Genomic DNA, 17,021 nt, shown 5'->3' with positions numbered 1-17,021 from the left:
TGTTCAAGAAATATATCACTGATTCTGTCATCTTTGCACATACGTCATTTCACCACTCACTGTGCACTTTTATTTCCTGATATGATGAACTATTGGCTTTTCAGTGGGGCCTGCAGGTGAGATGAGACAACAGCCTTAAGAGTTCCTGTGAATGAGGAATTTCCAGAGATCCAACCAGACACGTTTGGATACTAGCAAGGAGGATACACAAACGCAGCCTCAGTTTCCTGCATCTGCTGGCATCTTAGGTTGCCTTGCAGAAGTTGTGAGGAATGTATTTGTAAAGTGTCAACTAATTACCTGCTTACTCTTACTCAGGTCAAAACTAGGGGTGTCCGGACGTGTGCAGAATAATCCATTTTAGTAAAAGTAAGCTCAATATGTGGACTTAGAGAGATGGATCTTGAGTAACAATTACGTAGTTCAGCCTTAACATTCAAAAGATATTTATCTCTTCGCCTCATCTTTGTGACAAACGCATTCAAGCCTAAGGTCAGCAGTTAGGCCAGAAACCCTACAGGTACCATAAGAATAGACGTTTTCTAAAGTTTCAGTGCCCTTTCTTGAAAAGTATGGAAAAAAATCCAGAGGTTTCTCAAAGATGCTTGTTTGCTGAAAGCCCTGTAGCAACAGCGTGAGCAGGGATGATTATTTCTAGCATTAGTACTGGAACCAGATGAGTTTAAAGTGAATGTCAGCACTGTTCAGTTTACTTCCTCCCCTTCATCCCAGGCCACTTCTTCTAGTTAAATCTAAAGTTAGTGAGCATTCTGCTGCTTCTTCAGCCTGTCTCTCTAGCACAAGCCTGGCCAATGTGCCATCACATAGCATTCATCGAAGTGCAGAGGGCTTGTCCCCAGGTAGCTGGCATCCTGTGCCTGCTGCAGACATGGGGCTTTGCCTCATCAAAACAACACAGTCTTGCTTGGGGCGACCCCTGTCCTGGTCACCTCTTTCACCTGCTAGCAAGTCAGGAAGGTTCTCTCCCACCAAACAGATGACTAATAATTATGTGTTGAAAGTAGCATGGCTTCCCCTCGGAGCAGGTGAGCATCGCCGCCTCTCCTAGCTCCTGGCTGCTGGTTTTGGCACCCTCTGAGGAAGAGAGAGGAAAAGTTGGGGTCCTGGTCCCAGATCAGGCTGAAGTCAGGGCTCCCTCCCACTTGGACACGCTCCGGTGCAAGCGTGGGGCAGCAGTACTGCCAGCCCACAGCTGTGGTGTGTTGCACCCAGCTCGCTCCCTCCACGTCTTAGGTGTTCAGAGCATGCCAGTGCCCGCAGGAGGCTTTGGAAGAGCTGTGCCTTGGCTGGTTGCCCGGCCCAGCGCACGAGAGGCCACCTGGGACACACACCTACAGAGAGCTTCCAGTGTGGCTTGAGTCTTGCCAACTTGAAATATAGGCAGCTGCTTTAGGTGCCTCTGGGGTTTGGGGATCGCGGTCTTGAAGTTCAGCACCTCAGTTCCTCTTTAAGCACCCAAGTGGGATGGGTCTCTGGGGAAAAATGTATCAGAGAATTTCCCTGGCTTTATTTCCTGTAATTAGTGGCCTTAAAAAATGAGAGAACCACCACTTTAGAGCATAAATATATTTACACATCCGCATATAACATCTACTTGCCTCTGTAACAGCAAACTTTCAAATTAAAGGTAACTTCTCCAGCGTTAGTTCATTTGTGCTGTAGAAGGAAAGCATCCGATGCAAGACAGCAATTAGGCCTGTACTTAGTTATGGGTTTAACCCTGTCCTCCTTGTTTTCTCGAATTGGGGCCTTTGACCCGGTCCTTCAGACGCTGAAACACACACCTACCTTCATGGCCACGATTAGCTCGAGTGGAGCTACGTAACTGCCAGTGGATGTTGAAGTGCCTCCAAGGAGTTGCACAATAGTGGTGGTAGAGGCAAGACTCCGCATTATCCCAGCAGTGGAAACTTGGTCTCGTTTCAAGCAATTCCCTTCTCCTTCCTGCCTGTGATGAGGCCACTGATGTTATTTGCTATCAAGATTTGAGATACGTCACCTTCAGATGGTGCCGTTGTCCAGTAATTTTCGGTAATTTGTTAAATGTGCTTAACCTCGTTCAGCTGGGGCCTTCAGATTGTCTTCTAGTCTGTGGTGGTTTATTTTTGGACTAGTGAATGGACCAAGGAAATTTGCTTCAGAGGTCCCACGTAGTTCAGCATTTCATTCCTACCTCATCGTAGGAGGATTATTTTGGGATGGAGGGTAGAGAAGGTAACAGTTTTTTTTAAAAAAAATAATTAAAAAAACCCAAACAATTGCATTGACTCAGGACATGACTATTTGATAATAATGTTCATGTATTGCAATCATATGATGCAACTTCCTGCTGCTCCTGTCTTTGTTTCCTCAGACAAGTACGGGCAGGTGACATCTTTTGGTCAAGCTTCAGAAAAAGAGTTTGAGTTGGGGGGAAGACGAATCACATATTTACAAAACATTTGGCAATCTTTTTGTTTCATTAACAGGTTTAGTGAGGTATTATTTAAAATCTTTCAGATTATCTGAAGATGAAGTTTTTAATGCTGTTCTTAAATGTAATTTACTCTTTTCTTCTTCCTGCTGGCCCTGACACGCTGGCCATTAGCTAAGCCCTGCCGCTTGCTTTCCCTTTTGTTTATGGGCAGTTTCACTTTCTGGTTTTGAAGCTTTTCTGTTTAGGTTGAGAGGAAACATCTGCATTTGCTTAAAAAAATACCTTCTGGAATCTTCAAAAGGGCTCAGGAAAATGATTTCGAAATTATATGAAAGGTTGTCTTCACAAAACCAGAGTTTGGGGCTAAAGTTGACTTAATATTGAGGATTATTTGAAGGCTCCCTTAAAGACCTTCTCTGAGCAACGTTTTTTCAAAGGCATGTCACCCCGCCTTGGACACATTTAGAAAACAGATGATCAAATTATATACTTCTAAATGTTGGTCTCCATTCTCATTTTGAGTGGAAATGCTCTTTGTTTTGCCTGCTTCACAACTTCGAGGTTCTCTTTCTACTAGCAAAAGAGGTGCTTAATTTAGATCGAAAATGTGAATCGGCATAACTGAGCTCCACCACTCGAAGTGTTCAGTACCATCTCACTCCTGAAATTACTGTCTGCCTACAACCGTTTTTCAAGTTTTTAGAAAAAACAGTTCATTGTTTTTATGAAGTCTTTCTCAGGCTACAGCTCGGAGCCCAAGACGTGAGAGCAAAGCCTATGGCTGTGCAGCAGTCTGTAGCTGCAACACCCACATTGGAGTGACTTCAGGCAGCCCCTTCGCTCAAGTTTTATTAATACTTACTTAAAAGTAAGAGGAGTGTTGGCCCTTCTCCTCTCGCACGCACTCACTAATCTCAGGTCTGAGTAAATAACCTGTTGACCTCGGTGAGAAGTGGATCAGGCTCCTCAAGAGGCACGTCTGGGGTTTTTTCTTTCTTCCCCCCCACCCTCAGATTCAGTAGCTTGCAAACGCAACTGCACTGTTCTTGTTTTGTCACGAACCTCTTCTCTGTGTGTCTCTGACCACAGAAACTAGACAAATCTTGGAAGAGTATCTGCCTATATTTAGTGTGTATATATATATGTGTATGGGAGTGGGAGGGAGAAATGCATTTCAAGAGCGAGAGGAAGACATTATGATCAGTAAGACCTTAAATGGAAAATCACAAGGTTTTTTTTTTTAAAAAAGGCATTTATAAGAAATCTATCTCTTTAACTTTGAAGTATGGCTCCTTTAAGAGCAACAAGAAAGGCTGTAAACCTCTCAGTCAGTTTCAGCCCTGGTTTAAATCCACGTGCAGTATAAAACATAAGAACCTCTCCGTGGCCCCGTCTCTTGTTTTACACGGTGCTGACACACTTGTTTATGTTTTGATCTCTCTGGTGTTCCCAAGTGTCCCTTGTGCTCAGGTAATAGGGTAAAAAGCCAAGAGGGGATTTATGGACCAAAGATAGCTTGCAAACTAAAGAGAGCTGCCACAGTTAGACTTGAAAAATAATCTTTAAATATTGCGACTTCTGTCTACACATGGAAGTTAGTAGGAGGGGAGACTTTACCGGGAACTCCGAAGGGAAGGAAAGAACAATTATCTTCAGTGTGTCAAGCGGGGACATGGGCCTGTTGCACAAAGAAGGTTACGTTCTCAGTGTGAGCTTCCCTTCTGTCACTCACGGGCTTGCTGCGGCGCGTGAGGCACGTATGTCCCCACCCTGGTGTTTAACCTTGTGACAGCAGGAGCTGTTCCTCCAGCCGAAGTGGCCCCGGTTTCTCTATCAGCACCAGCACTTCTCCTTCCTCTTTCCCTCCCCCCAGGATTCTTTTTCTTTGAAAGAGAAAAGTGTCAATTTGAACTTCCTGCTTGACAGACCCCACTGAGAAACTGATACAGGCCTGATAAGGTGGTATTTATTTTTTTTTTTTTTCTACTGCAAAGCTTCACAAGTCTCACTTCCCACCCACCCCCCCGCCCAGCTTTCAATACTTCCCGGTCTCGATACTTCCCAGTGCCGATAGTGTCACCAGGAATGTTTGCTCTGAGACACTGGCGTGGTGACAGGCAGCTGATAAGAAGATGTAGATAATATTATCCACAGTGCCATTGTGGAGCTTCCTGAACCTAGTGGGACCTGTATGTTATACCCAAAAATCTGGGTGGACGTTTAGAAAATGAGTTACCAGTCCACAAGTACAGACAAAATGACAAAAGAAAGCAGGTGATTTTTAATGCCAGACAATGCAACAGGCTGTTAATTTATTTTTGAAACAGCTCCGCATTAAACTTCAGCATCAAGAGAAGTAATTGGGAGGCTCTCTGCGCGCTTATGTGTGTACGTGCTTGCTGTACAACACGCCCCATGTTTTATCATAAATATTTTAATTGAACATAACTGTGTTCAATTGCATTTCATTGCAACTTGAAAATCAACACAAAATGCCCACGTATCTAAAACTACATTTGCTTGCTACTAGTCTAATGTGATTTGAAAAAGGGTGCTAATGTAAAAATGGGTTGCTGTGAGCAGGAGCATGCTTTGAAAACATCTGTTTTCTTGGGTACGTTTAACAAGTGGCTGTTTCGTTACCTTATAGGGTAATGTTGCCAAATGATAGATTCCGTCAGAGTAGTGAATAGCGAAGCAAAGAATCCACGTTGAAAGCAGCGTGGTCATTGCCTGTTCCCGTCTTCCTCACAAGGGTCAGCCGGTGCTCCAGAAATCAGAAATAACCATTTCTCAGCCCAGTGAGTGAAGTAAGAACAGTCAGTCGCTAACGCAGAAGTTTGGCTGAAGGGCTGTGATGCTTTCAAGTCACGTACCTCTTGGCGTTGACTTGTACATCCTGATGGAAAACCTTGCACGTAACTAACCACAAATAATGAAACCTTCTTGTAGTTTTTCCCCTATAATGAAGTATGTTACAAGTCATCATTTCAAGATTATATAACTATTAACTTTGGGAGATTAGATAAAAGCAGACTTCTTTTACTCTTGAAGAAATCTTTCAGTGTACTGTTTGTAATATATTATGTCCAGGTAACAAGGTAAAGCCTTTGAATACAGATAAACAGTGTACGTGCTGAACTGATTCGAATGGATGCTAGCTTCTTTCTTTTGCCCCCCTTTTTTTTTTTCTGAAAAGTATATTTCAACTTAAGCTGGAGCCAACCAGTCTTGCTTTCTTTTGCTTTGCTTCAGCATTTTTTTTATAAAGTACAGCTGTAAGCAGAGGAGTTTTGCATAGACTGAATGCCACAGAAATCTGCAGTAAATAGTCTGCTTTGTTGTAGATGTTCCTAAGCAGTATATTTAATGAGTAATGATCTGTTTACTGATGGAGAATACCTTCTCTTTGAAGAAGGCTTTCATCCTAGCCAGCCATGGTTTTTTTGGTACTGTAAGTAATTGAACTGGCTGGTGAAGTGACTGCTGCGGTTTGGCAAAAGCCAGTTTGTCATGCCTTGTTATTTTACTGAGGAACATTTCTGGGAGCTTGTGTTCTGCAAAGTCCTTCTGTTAAACCTGTATGGTGAACAAATGCTTGTTACGGTATTTATTAGAAATGCTGCCCAAATAGGCATTCAACAGCGAAGCTCGTCCAACTTAAGGGGAAAGAAAGGTGAAATCAGTTTGTGAAGTGGAGACTAGCACTCTGCAAATGAATCATCATCCAGATCTGTATGTACTGGCTGGTGTCCCTTAAATTAACGATGCTTTTTATTAACACTTAATACCGGCAGGCATTTCTTCTGTTTTTTGGTGAGTTGAGTGATCGCTCATCTCCGAGAGTGGCCCTTCCTCCACACTAAACTTGTAGGAGTAAGATTGTGTTTTGAAAAGAGATAATGATGGCAGCATATCTAAGTAAACGTTACCTTGTCTTTGTATTTCAGCACAAACCCACATTAATCCAAAGCAGCACAGTGCTGATAAAGACGAGCTCTATCAGAAAAGCGTCCCAAAGAAGGAGCACAGTGTGAAAGAAATCCTGAAAATGGAATCCAGCCCTCCAAAAGGAAAAGACTTCTTCCAGACCAACATTTCACCAGTTACTCCAGAAAAAGACTTGGATGATTTGCGTAAGAACTATAGCCCGGAGAGGTGTTTCTTCCCTCGAGTTGTCTACCCGATCCGACCTCACATTCCAGAAGACTATCTGAAAGCTTCCTTAGCATACGGGATGGACAGACCCAGCTACATTACTCACTCGCCCATCCAGACATCTACTACACCGAGTCCTTCCGGGAGAAGCAGCCCAGACCAAAGTTTAAAAAGTTCAAGCCCTCACAGCAGTCCGGGGGTCACAGTTTCACCTCTGGCACCTACTTCCCAAGAGCACAGAGAGCCATACCCTTACTTGAACGGATCGTATGGCTCAGAAGGATTGGGGTCTTATCCTGGATACGCACCCCCCGGCCACCTCCCACCTGCCTTTCTACCGTCCTATAACCCCCACTACCCCAAATTCCTGTTACCTCCATTCAATATGAGCTGTAATAACCTGAGCGCTTTGAACAATATCAATGGCATCAACAATTTCAATCTTTTCCCAAGGATGTATCCTCTTTATGGCAACCTGCTCAGCGGAGGTAGCCTTTCCCACCACATGTTGAACCCCACCACGCTCCCCAGTTCCTTGCCCAGCGAAGGAGGCCGTCGACTGCTGCAGCCTGATCATCCGAGAGACTTCCTCATACCAGCACCTAACAGTGCCTTCTCTATCACGGGCGCTGCTGCCAGCATGAAGGACAAACCATGCAGCCCCACCAGCGGGTCACCCACAGCTGGTACAGCAGCCAGTTCAGAACACATAATGCAACCTAAACCTACCTCAGTGGTGTTGGCTGCCACCGGCGGTGAAGAAGCCATGAATCTCATTAAAAGCAAGAGGAACGTGACTGGTTACAAAACCCTCCCATACCCACTGAAGAAGCAGAACGGGAAGATCAAGTATGAATGCAACGTTTGCTCCAAGACCTTTGGCCAGCTCTCCAATCTGAAGGTAGGCAGTGGAGAATAAGACACGAGCCTTCTTGGAAGGCTCTGGTGTCTCCCTGTAGCTTATCTAGGAAAAGTAGGGACAGGCCTCCCTTGCTCCTTAGGCTCTTTCTCAGTCTGGGCTTAGCACAGCACCTCCCAGCAAGAAGGCATGGTGGGAAAGATGGTGTTTTAATACTGACACCACCTAATTAGGTAACATTGTATTTTGACAATGAGAGTCTTCTGCTAACTTTAGGAAACATCTGAAAGTACTTTTGTTAACAGCAGTGGAAACTGCAAATTGTTAATTGCTTTGTTTCTCCCCAGGTGCACCTCCGAGTGCACAGCGGAGAGAGGCCATTCAAATGCCAGACTTGCAATAAAGGCTTCACGCAGCTGGCTCACCTCCAGAAGCACTATCTGGTACACACGGGAGAAAAACCCCACGAGTGTCAGGTACGTAACGCTCCACAGAGTCGGCTTCCTGTGGAGGCCAAAGGGACAGCCGGCCCGCACACAGCCCGCACGGTGTGCGGGGAGGGCTGTGTGCCAAACCCTTGGCAGCTCCTCGGGGCTGGAGCCTCTGCTGCAGCCGTTCCAGCCCTGGTGCAGCAGCGTCTGCGAGACAGCAGGGCTGCCTTTAGCCTGCGAGAGCAGCATCTGCTTGATACGGTTTTGCCATCGGCCGTACTCGAAACGCTGTTCAGCAATATTTAAATAAAAAAAGCAGGGATTTTTTTCCCCTTGTGAGAAAGTGTGAAGATATAAAAAGCTGCTGCTGCTTCATCCTGCCGTCTCTTCCTAGGTGTCTGTGATTTAGACCATAAATTCCCCTCCCACTCATTCACTGTTTCTCTGCCACCCCCCACATTAGGTTTGTCACAAGCGGTTCAGCAGCACCAGCAATCTCAAAACCCACCTGCGGCTCCACTCTGGAGAGAAGCCTTACCAGTGCAAGCTCTGCCCGGCCAAATTCACCCAGTTTGTGCACCTGAAGCTGCACAAGCGTCTCCACACCCGGGAACGTCCCCATAAATGCATCCACTGCCACAAGAGCTACATTCACCTCTGCAGCCTCCAGGTCCACCTGAAGGGCAACTGCCCCGTTGCCCCAGCCTCCGGCCTCTCGATGGAGGAGCTGAATCGAATCAACGAGGAGATCGAGAAGTTTGACATCAGTGACAACGCCGACAAGCTGGAAGAAGTGGAGGACAATATCGACTTAACGTCGATCGTGGAGAAGGATATACTGACCATGCTCAGAAGAGAAATGGAAGGAGCTAATCTGAAAGTCTCTCTGCAGAGGAACCTGGGAAATGGACTCATCTCCTCAGGATGCAACCTTTACGAGTCATCAGATATGTCAATTATGAAGTTGCCTCATGGTCACCCACTACCTCTGTTACCTGTAAAGGTCAAGCAAGAAACAGTTGAACCAATGGACCCTTAAGACTTTTTGGCAAAGTGATTTTTTTTTTTTTTATTTATGACTTGGCAAGTCAGGGTGCCTGTAGCAGTTGCTTGTACATAGTTTCAATGCTGCAAAGCAATCTTGGCTTACAGTAGTTTCCCTACGCTCTCCAGCTGAAAGAAGGAACTCCAAAGTTACTGTGTTCTCAGGGCATAAAAAGAGGCAAAGGACTGTGCGTTGCCTCACCAGTTACTAAAAGACAATCATCTATCCATAATTATTTTTTCAATGATAGTACTTCATAATTTATTATGCAATTAATCATTCTAAAAGCAATAATTAGGAAAATGTTTACAATGACTGGAAAATTCATTGTAATTTTTACTTTAAATGTGGGGTTTTTTTGTTTTGTTTTACGGCCATTCTTTGTAGATATTTTTTTCTGCACATCTGTTTTAAGAACCTAAGATTGGCGTTTCAGTAAGTGTGTTTTATGTACCGATGTCTTTTAAACAAATGTGGTTTTTCATATTGCCAAAGTTGGACATTTGACATACAGATTCCTAGATCCGTTGGTTTGAAAAAAAAATGCTGTGTACTTTGATGTGGAAATCACCCCAGGGTAGCAGGGAGGAAACTGCTACCTCTGCCTCTCCGAGGACAGGAGAGAGGTTCCTCTACCTGCAGCTCTACCCGGAACAGATGTGGCACAGCAAACACCTCCCTGCTGTGGACAGTACCACAGGGTTTTAGAAAACAGCTATAGCCCCACACCTTGTCACATCACTTTATGACCAAAGGAATGCATCAGCTTCAAGTGGCTTTTCCAAAATAAAATCTCACTTACCTTCTTTTGTTTCCAAAAGCAGTTTAAAAGCAAACACACAAATATTCTTAATATTCTGCCTAAAAGGAGTTTTTTGGCAGACTTTCTTCTTCTTCTTCTTCTTCTTTTTTTTTTTTTTGGCCAGAGCCTTCCAGGGATAAAAAAAAAATAGATGGTCAGATTCCCTGAGAAATAAGGGGTTCGGTTTTACTTTTATTTTCCTCTCCCACTTTGCCTGGGTAGAAGTGGGGAACAAAGTCCTGTCCTGGCACATACATTTTTTTTTTCTTCCTTCCTGTACGACTCAGATTTTTCTCAGTGTTTGTGTTTGTACATTTTGTGGTTAATTTAATTAAAGAAGAAAAGGGCATTGCAAAGTTGTTGAACAACAATTACCTCAGTGCTTGTGTCCAGTGGTGCAGACAATGCTGTTTTATCTAAATGCTTTGCTACTTTAGAGAAGAAACCAAAATGTGCACAGGGAAAGACGGAATGCACGTCCTTTTATCTTTTTGTTTTGCTAAGCCCAAAGATGATACGGTGACGTTTGAGGTGTAGCAAAGAATACATGTATATTTATAGATATATTTATACCACTATACTATATATGTATATGTATATATATTTATACCACTTAAGTTGTGAGCCAAACCGTGTAATAAAACCTATTTTTCATCTAAGCGTGAACATCAAATGTTATCCAGTTTTGCATATCACCAGTGACCTCAAAACCAGAAGGTTGTACTAAGGCATGTACCGCTTGCGAGTACGCGTGGGCGGCTTGGCTGAAGCCTGAACGCGCAGGCACCTGATGTGGATGACATCACCCACATGCAGCGTCTCGGCGGCGTCCCGTGCACAGGACGGGGTCAGTGGTCCTCTGCTGTCCCTGCCCGGTGTGCTGGGGGGAAGGAGGCGGGTGGTCAGTGAGGAAGAGCAGCCAGAAAACGTAACTGAAAGAACTCGGAAAGAAGCCGAGTAACGACCCGTGCGAGGCGTGTTCAGCACAGTGAGGGCAGGGTGGTGGTCAGTGGGGATGAGCCCCTCGTCCCGTTTTACCCTGCCAGAAACGAGCTGCACGTTTCTGGTCAACTTGCATGAATATTAAGTAGCATGACACGCCTCCCCTCCATGTTTATCTTTTTGTCTGGTTATATTCTTACAAATTTTGAAATAGCCCACTTCAGCCATCCAGCATCCAGGGAGCCTTTTTTTTTTCCAGCAAACTTCATTTTAATGCCTTCTGTTAAAAAAAACCCAAACCATCCTGAAATAGAAGTGTCTCAACACAGCTTTTGAAGGACTACAGTTCATTACATTTCCACTCCTGCAGATTGTGAGGCTGACATCTTTAAAATGTAGCAATAGTTCATAAATATAGTGCTTAACTTGTAGGATAAACCAAAGTATCACTACTCTGTCACTGGACACACACTTTTCCTATTACTTGCCTGTAGTGCTTTCTTGTATTTGATACAAATTTTACAAGAATTTATATACATCAGCTTTAAGAATTGTTACTTCTCTTTACTGTTTCCCCCTTCCCTTAGAAGTTTTACATGTGAATGTAGCAACAATCAACAGTGTTTTGGGGGTTTTTTTTTGTCTCTCTTAAGAAAGACTCTGACCAAAGTTAACAGGCTTTTTACTTTGCTAGAACAACAAACTATCATATGTTTACGTATTGGTTTACATCATTATTTATGTGCAAATTGTCAAATGTAAATTAAATATAAGTGTTCATTGCTTTACTGATGCTTGCCTTGTCTTCAATCGCTCTGCACTGACCGCCGGCGCAGCCTGGTTGCGGGGTGCCAGCCCCGCGCAGCCGTGAACGCGCACTACGCCCAGGGCGACGCTGTCTCCAGCAGTGCCAACTTCTGCCTTTCTGGGCTGTGATTTCCCGTCGTTCAAAGTTGCAAACAGCAATGCTGGAGCCGAATGAATACCCTGGCTTCTTCGTCAGTTGTGCCGCTCTCTCCAGTTTTAGCCAATACCCTTTAAAAAAAAAACAACAACAAAAAAAGGCATTTTTTTTAAAACAACCCAAGAATTTTCAGTGTTTCGATGGAAATACGTGAATGCTGTCTGCCTCACAGATATATGACCAGGGTTCTCATTTACATATTTCCAAATGATTGTCATTTCTGGCCCGAAACCCTAACCACTGGGACCACAATGACACACTCAAAGTGTCAGCGTGAGACCACTTAGTCCTGTGTCAACACGGTGGGAACTGCACTCAAAACAAACGTGGATCTGTTTTCGCTGCTCGCAAACGAGACGCGAATGCGAACTAAATCCAGTAGAAGGTTGAGTGTCCGTTCCCCCCCCCCCAACCTTCTCAGCCAAAAAGTAACAACAGGCCAGGATGCCCCAGAAAAACTAATTCAACATTTGCTCCTTCCATCATTTACCGTGAGATCTAAACCAGAGAGGCCATGTGCTGCCCTGCCCTACCTGAACGTTAAAGAAATAATGTTCCTGCTCATATTGAGACACTCAGCACCGTATGATGTTTTAAAAGTATTTCACTGTCCTCTTAAAAAATTCATTTAAACATCTGTCTGAAGAATTTGAAATACTGCCAACAGTGAACTGTGGAGTTAAGAAAACCAGAGCCCTGTTGTCATAAACGTGCCAAATGCTGCATGTTATATTCTTATATTCGACAGAGCTATTGCTGTAATAATTTCTTTAAAAAAACATAGGATAACCGTTACTGCCATAAATCAGACTTCATTACTTGGCAAAGCGTTACGTTGTGCTGGAGAGTTATGTCCTGGGGACACTTGTAAGCTTTAGAAGATGTTTAATAAAACACATTACATAAAAAGACAATGCACGTTATAGATCACAGCCTGGCGAGGCCGAGCCTGGCAGCTGCTGCCTTGATTTCTGGCAGCCCCCGAGCCGGCTGGAAGCCGCGGGAGGCGTGTATCGCGACCAGAAACACAGCCGGTTTCAGCCACGGCACCACCACCACCGCCAGGTCGGCTGACCACGATGGCGGTGGCAAGGTGCAGGGGGGGACAAGCTCATTGTTTTGGGTGCTGCCATGGAACGCAGTCCTGCAAGGCCGCGTGGCCATGGGCTGCCTGCGGGCAGGGGGCTCGACGCCCACCTCGCTGCCATTGGCGTGAAAACCTTGGGGGACCAAGTGTGACGTGGCCAGGAAGGTGACTTTCACTTTCCTTCCATGGCTTTGCCAGCTGAGCTGCTTTGCCGTGGGACAGGGCAAATTATGGCTGAGACCAACCCGAACACAGATTTGAGGAGGATCCTGCCCTTCTGGCCGGTTTATGAAACCCGGTGTCTCTCAGCTGGGTGCTGGGGAGACACCGCTAATTCCCAGCGTGGGCAATTATGAACCTTGAGAGCGAAAACTAAAAACGTGACTCACCAAGGGGGTATGAGCCCTTCGGGTTCAAATCAGAGGCTGACTGTGCACAGCTGCATCCCAACACGTGCTGGGACCGCGCTCGATGCAGCCCGAAAACCTTTGCTGTTGTTCAGAGGCGTTACATTGGAGCGAGGGAAATAGTTGTGGTTGTAATTAAAGGCGGCCAGGAAACACTTGGCTAATTACTGCATGAGCCAGGGCTGAGTGGATGCGGTGCGGCCGAGGAATGTGCCCGTCACGGGGCAGGTATCTGCAAAACACAAGCTGTCATGGTGGCCTAAGAAAAACTCACCGATGGCATGGAGGTAACCGCCCTGGCACTGAGCTGGAGGTCTCCCTCCTCCGTCAGGGTTGGAGTAGACTGGCAGGGAAGAGGCAGCTGCCTGGGCTGGGATGTGGGGAGCACAGGTAGAAATTTTAATGACTTCAGCACTAACCAGTCCTCCCTGAACAGTGGGAAAACATGACTTTTTGTCAAAGACGCCACACTTGCCAAAACCACGGGTGTTTAATTTTTCGTCAGATGCTGAAAAAGGACCATCCTGCACACAGCGCGGCTGCGGCCGTTCCTGTTCTCATGAGCAGCACGTGGAAGTGCTGGCAAATAGCGCATTTGCACACTCATCGATGCCGTGTTTGCACTGGCAGCAGTCAACAGCAGAAGGCTCGAGAGTTTTCCAACACGCTGCGGGACTCTGCTTTCACTGATTTTTAGAAGAGGTTGGGAAAGATTTCCCAGCAATTCACAGTGTTGGCTGAAGGGCAGAGAAGCCGCTAATCCTCACCGAGCCCCTGCTGCCTCGGTGCCTACTTCAGATGCAAAGTCATATTCTTGTCCCATGCTCGAGGGGTCAGATGACAATGACTTAGAGGCTCATGCAAGCAGACATCGCCTTTGCTTCACAGCCAGGCCTCCTTACCTCCAGCATGACATCTTGCAGCTTGGCACAGGTGGAATGGTGTTGTGCACAGGAAAACCCAGATGATACTTTCTACCTCCAGGCAGCACAGGCTCAGCTGGCTGGGGCCGTTCAGCTCTGCAAACTTCAGCCCGCACAAGCTCACCTAGGAAAGGCACCGGAGATGTAGCCTGGGCTCCTGAAGTGTTGTCGCTCGTCTAGTGCTGATGTTGTCCTACCACTCACCATAAAATTCTCCCCAGCACCCTCTCCCAGGGCAGGGCGATGCAGCCCTGTGTGCCAGCCACAGCCCAGCACCTAAACATCTGTCTCCTAGCACCCACCAGCCATCACATCTGGCCACAAACTGCTTTCTGGAGCTGGGGGTTAAACAGACTGGCTGCCACCAGAGGTAAGCCAAGGTCCTGGGCAGAAGCTGAGCAACAGGGCAAGGAGCTTCGGTCACTGCGCGGGTGGCACGCACCCCTGGGAGGAGACCCTCTCCAGCAGGGACCCCCTCAGCTGGCGGGGAGAACCTGCGGCACAAGGCATGCGTGAACTTCTCCTTTTTGATGCCTGAGTTTGGGGCAGAAACCCATGCCCAGAGCATGGGGACAGGTGGCACTGGTGCGTGTGTTGGGCAGAGATCTCTAAAAAGAGATGCCCGGCCCTCCAGGAAAAAGAGACAGGCCTTCACTGCTCCCTGCCCCTCGAGCTGGTGGCCAGGCACCGTGGTGGCACGCAGCGCAGCGGCCCAGCCCTCCCCCTTCCCCCCCCGGGTGCGTGCAGGGAGATGGTTGGGATGCCAAACCACTTAGCTAGGTGTGACCAAATAGCCCTATTGAAAGGAGCCAAACCAGTATGACTTCCTTATTGTGCAACGATTAATAAAGGCCTTCAGCTTCTTTTTTTCCATTAATTGTGAATAGGCAAGTCCTTGATCATTTCCTTATCCAAGGACCGAGTGAGATTCCTTACAGCATTCCTGCCCCAAAGTGGCTGCGCTGTGCTGGGAAGAGAAGCGATTCCTGTGCTGCTGAAACCACGCACAACAAAATCAAAGGCTGGAGACCTCTTTCCCAGTTCACCCGTGCTGAGGACTTGGCTGTCACAACATGATACCGGGCTTAGGTAATCAGGTTGGGGACACCCCAACGTTCCTGCCTTTGCCAAGATTTACACAGTAAATCCTAACTGGAATGAGCAAAGCAGAGAGTAGGTTTGGGCAAGAAGAGGAGCGTGGCAGGCTGCAGTCTGTTTGGGATTTCTTGGATATTATAGCCTTGGTTCCCAGTTTCCCTATGGCAAAATTTTCAGCGTGAGGACTGTCCCTCCGCAAACTGCAGGCAGGCAATGTTTGCTTTCCCCTGTCCTTAGTCTACCTTGTGTATTCAGATGGCCTTTTTTTTTTTTAAAGGACAGGTCCTGTGCGTCTTTACAGCCCAGACCTGCTCTTCTTATCAGCCTCGAAGCACCGTGCAGGAATTCTTTAGTAAGCAAAGGTTTGGTTTCTTCTGGTCACTCTGGGGCCATGTCCCCAGGTAGGGACCCAGCGAACCAGGCTGGGTGGTGTCCCCGAGAGGTCTCGCTGTACTCACAACCAGTCATGAAAAAAACAAAAGGTTAAAAGTGTTGTAGAAACTGCAACCAGGTGCGAAAGGGAGCAAGGATACATGAAAAGTGAAAATTTGCCTTTTTAATGAGCCGTTACAAGCTAGCTGGGTGTTCAGGAGGGAACACGCGCTGGTGCTTATAGTCATTCAGAGAAGACCTTGTGTGCGTGTGCATATGTGTGTGTGTTTTTACTGAGACCAGAGGGTGCAGAACAGGGCTCCTTTTCTAACCTACATCGCAGCAATTTGTGCATGTCTGTAGCTGTGGGTGTTACGTGCTTTCTACTCTGAGTGGTAAGTTTCAGTTTGATTCTGCTCTCGAGAGCTGTGGGGACAGTTTGCACTCGCCTTATCAAGGCAGAATCCAAATAGCTCCACGGTGCGCCTGGCCCCCTGACACTGCAAAGTGAGAAAATACACTTGAAGCACAGCAAAGTGAGTGAGGTGACAACCAGAGGGCTTTTTCTCACCAGAGCATCCCAATCTGCCAAAACCCTCATGCCCCAATCAGTGGGGCAATAAGCTGCCTCGAGAGCCGCAACCTCAGCACCGCCCAGAGAGGCCCTGGCCAGGACCCTGGGGAGCAGAGCCCTAAAACTCTGCACTACCTCTTCCAGCTCCTTGCACCGATGCCCCAGCAGTGGGGGCCTGGCCCAGCCCTGGCAAACCGGGCAGCTGTCGGAGGCACTTTCCTGTCCCCATCCTGCCCCCAGGCTGGCCCGGAGCAAACCTGGCCACAAGCCACTGACCAAAATTGTGCCCATGATTAGAGACGGCAGCAAGGGAAGGGCAGGGCAGGTACTTCCACGACCCTTGGGAAGCAGCTCTAGTTTGGCTCCAAAGACTTGTGGTTTCAACAGCAATCCCTGTGCTCAGCCATGCAGCTGATTTCCCAATGGACAACGCTATCTTTACATCTGTTTGCTAAAAACACACGTCTTTTAGACTACACACCAATGTCCATGCTGCCTGTCCTGCTGTCCCCAGGTAGACTGTGACTAAGCAATGTCCCACGTCCGCCATCCCTGCGTCTCCTGCCTGAGGGTCCTGTGTGGCCACGGGTCCCATGGCAGCAGCCCCGTGGTCCATTACCCTCAAGAAAGCATGTACCCTGCAGAGAGAGACTCCCCCACAGCGTCAACAGTTGCTGATGAAATCTGCAGAAAGAGGTCTCCCCGAATCTAGAGCCATTCAGGAGTTCAGTGTGGTTCACCCGTGATGTCTGAGTTCCTCCCACCCTCCTTGGATGCCACGTGCCACCATTCACGGAGAGGTTTGTTCATAAAATATCTGAATGTTTCTCAAATGAAGTTATGACCTACATAGCAGACAAGAGCGATGTGCAGATTTCCTTCCTCTCTCGGATCTGCTTGAGGTTTTTAATTCCCCCCAGAT

The 17,021-nt window shown here is 46.8% G+C and overlaps 1 protein-coding gene across 2 annotated transcripts in view; it reads left to right on the top strand.

Annotated features, from left to right (window-relative positions):
* PRDM1 (PR/SET domain 1) overlaps positions 1-8,924 on the top strand; it is a 30,191-nt gene extending 21,267 nt beyond the window's left edge. For both annotated transcript variants that reach the window (XM_086608145.1, XM_086608146.1), the window contains exons 5-7: positions 6,388-7,496; positions 7,802-7,930; positions 8,349-8,924. In XM_086608145.1, the coding sequence (XP_086464271.1) occupies positions 6,388-7,496; positions 7,802-7,930; positions 8,349-8,924 (1,814 nt within the window). The remainder of the gene's footprint in view (positions 1-6,387; positions 7,497-7,801; positions 7,931-8,348) is intronic.
* Positions 8,925-17,021: the final 8,097 nt, after the last annotated feature.

Source organism: Tauraco erythrolophus, chromosome 2, assembly GCF_009769465.1.
Source record: "Tauraco erythrolophus isolate bTauEry1 chromosome 2, bTauEry1.pri, whole genome shotgun sequence".
Lineage (NCBI taxonomy): Eukaryota > Metazoa > Chordata > Aves > Musophagiformes > Musophagidae > Tauraco > Tauraco erythrolophus.
The sequence above is the reverse complement of the archived record's forward strand: the minus strand, read 5'-3'. Positions and strand labels throughout refer to the sequence as shown.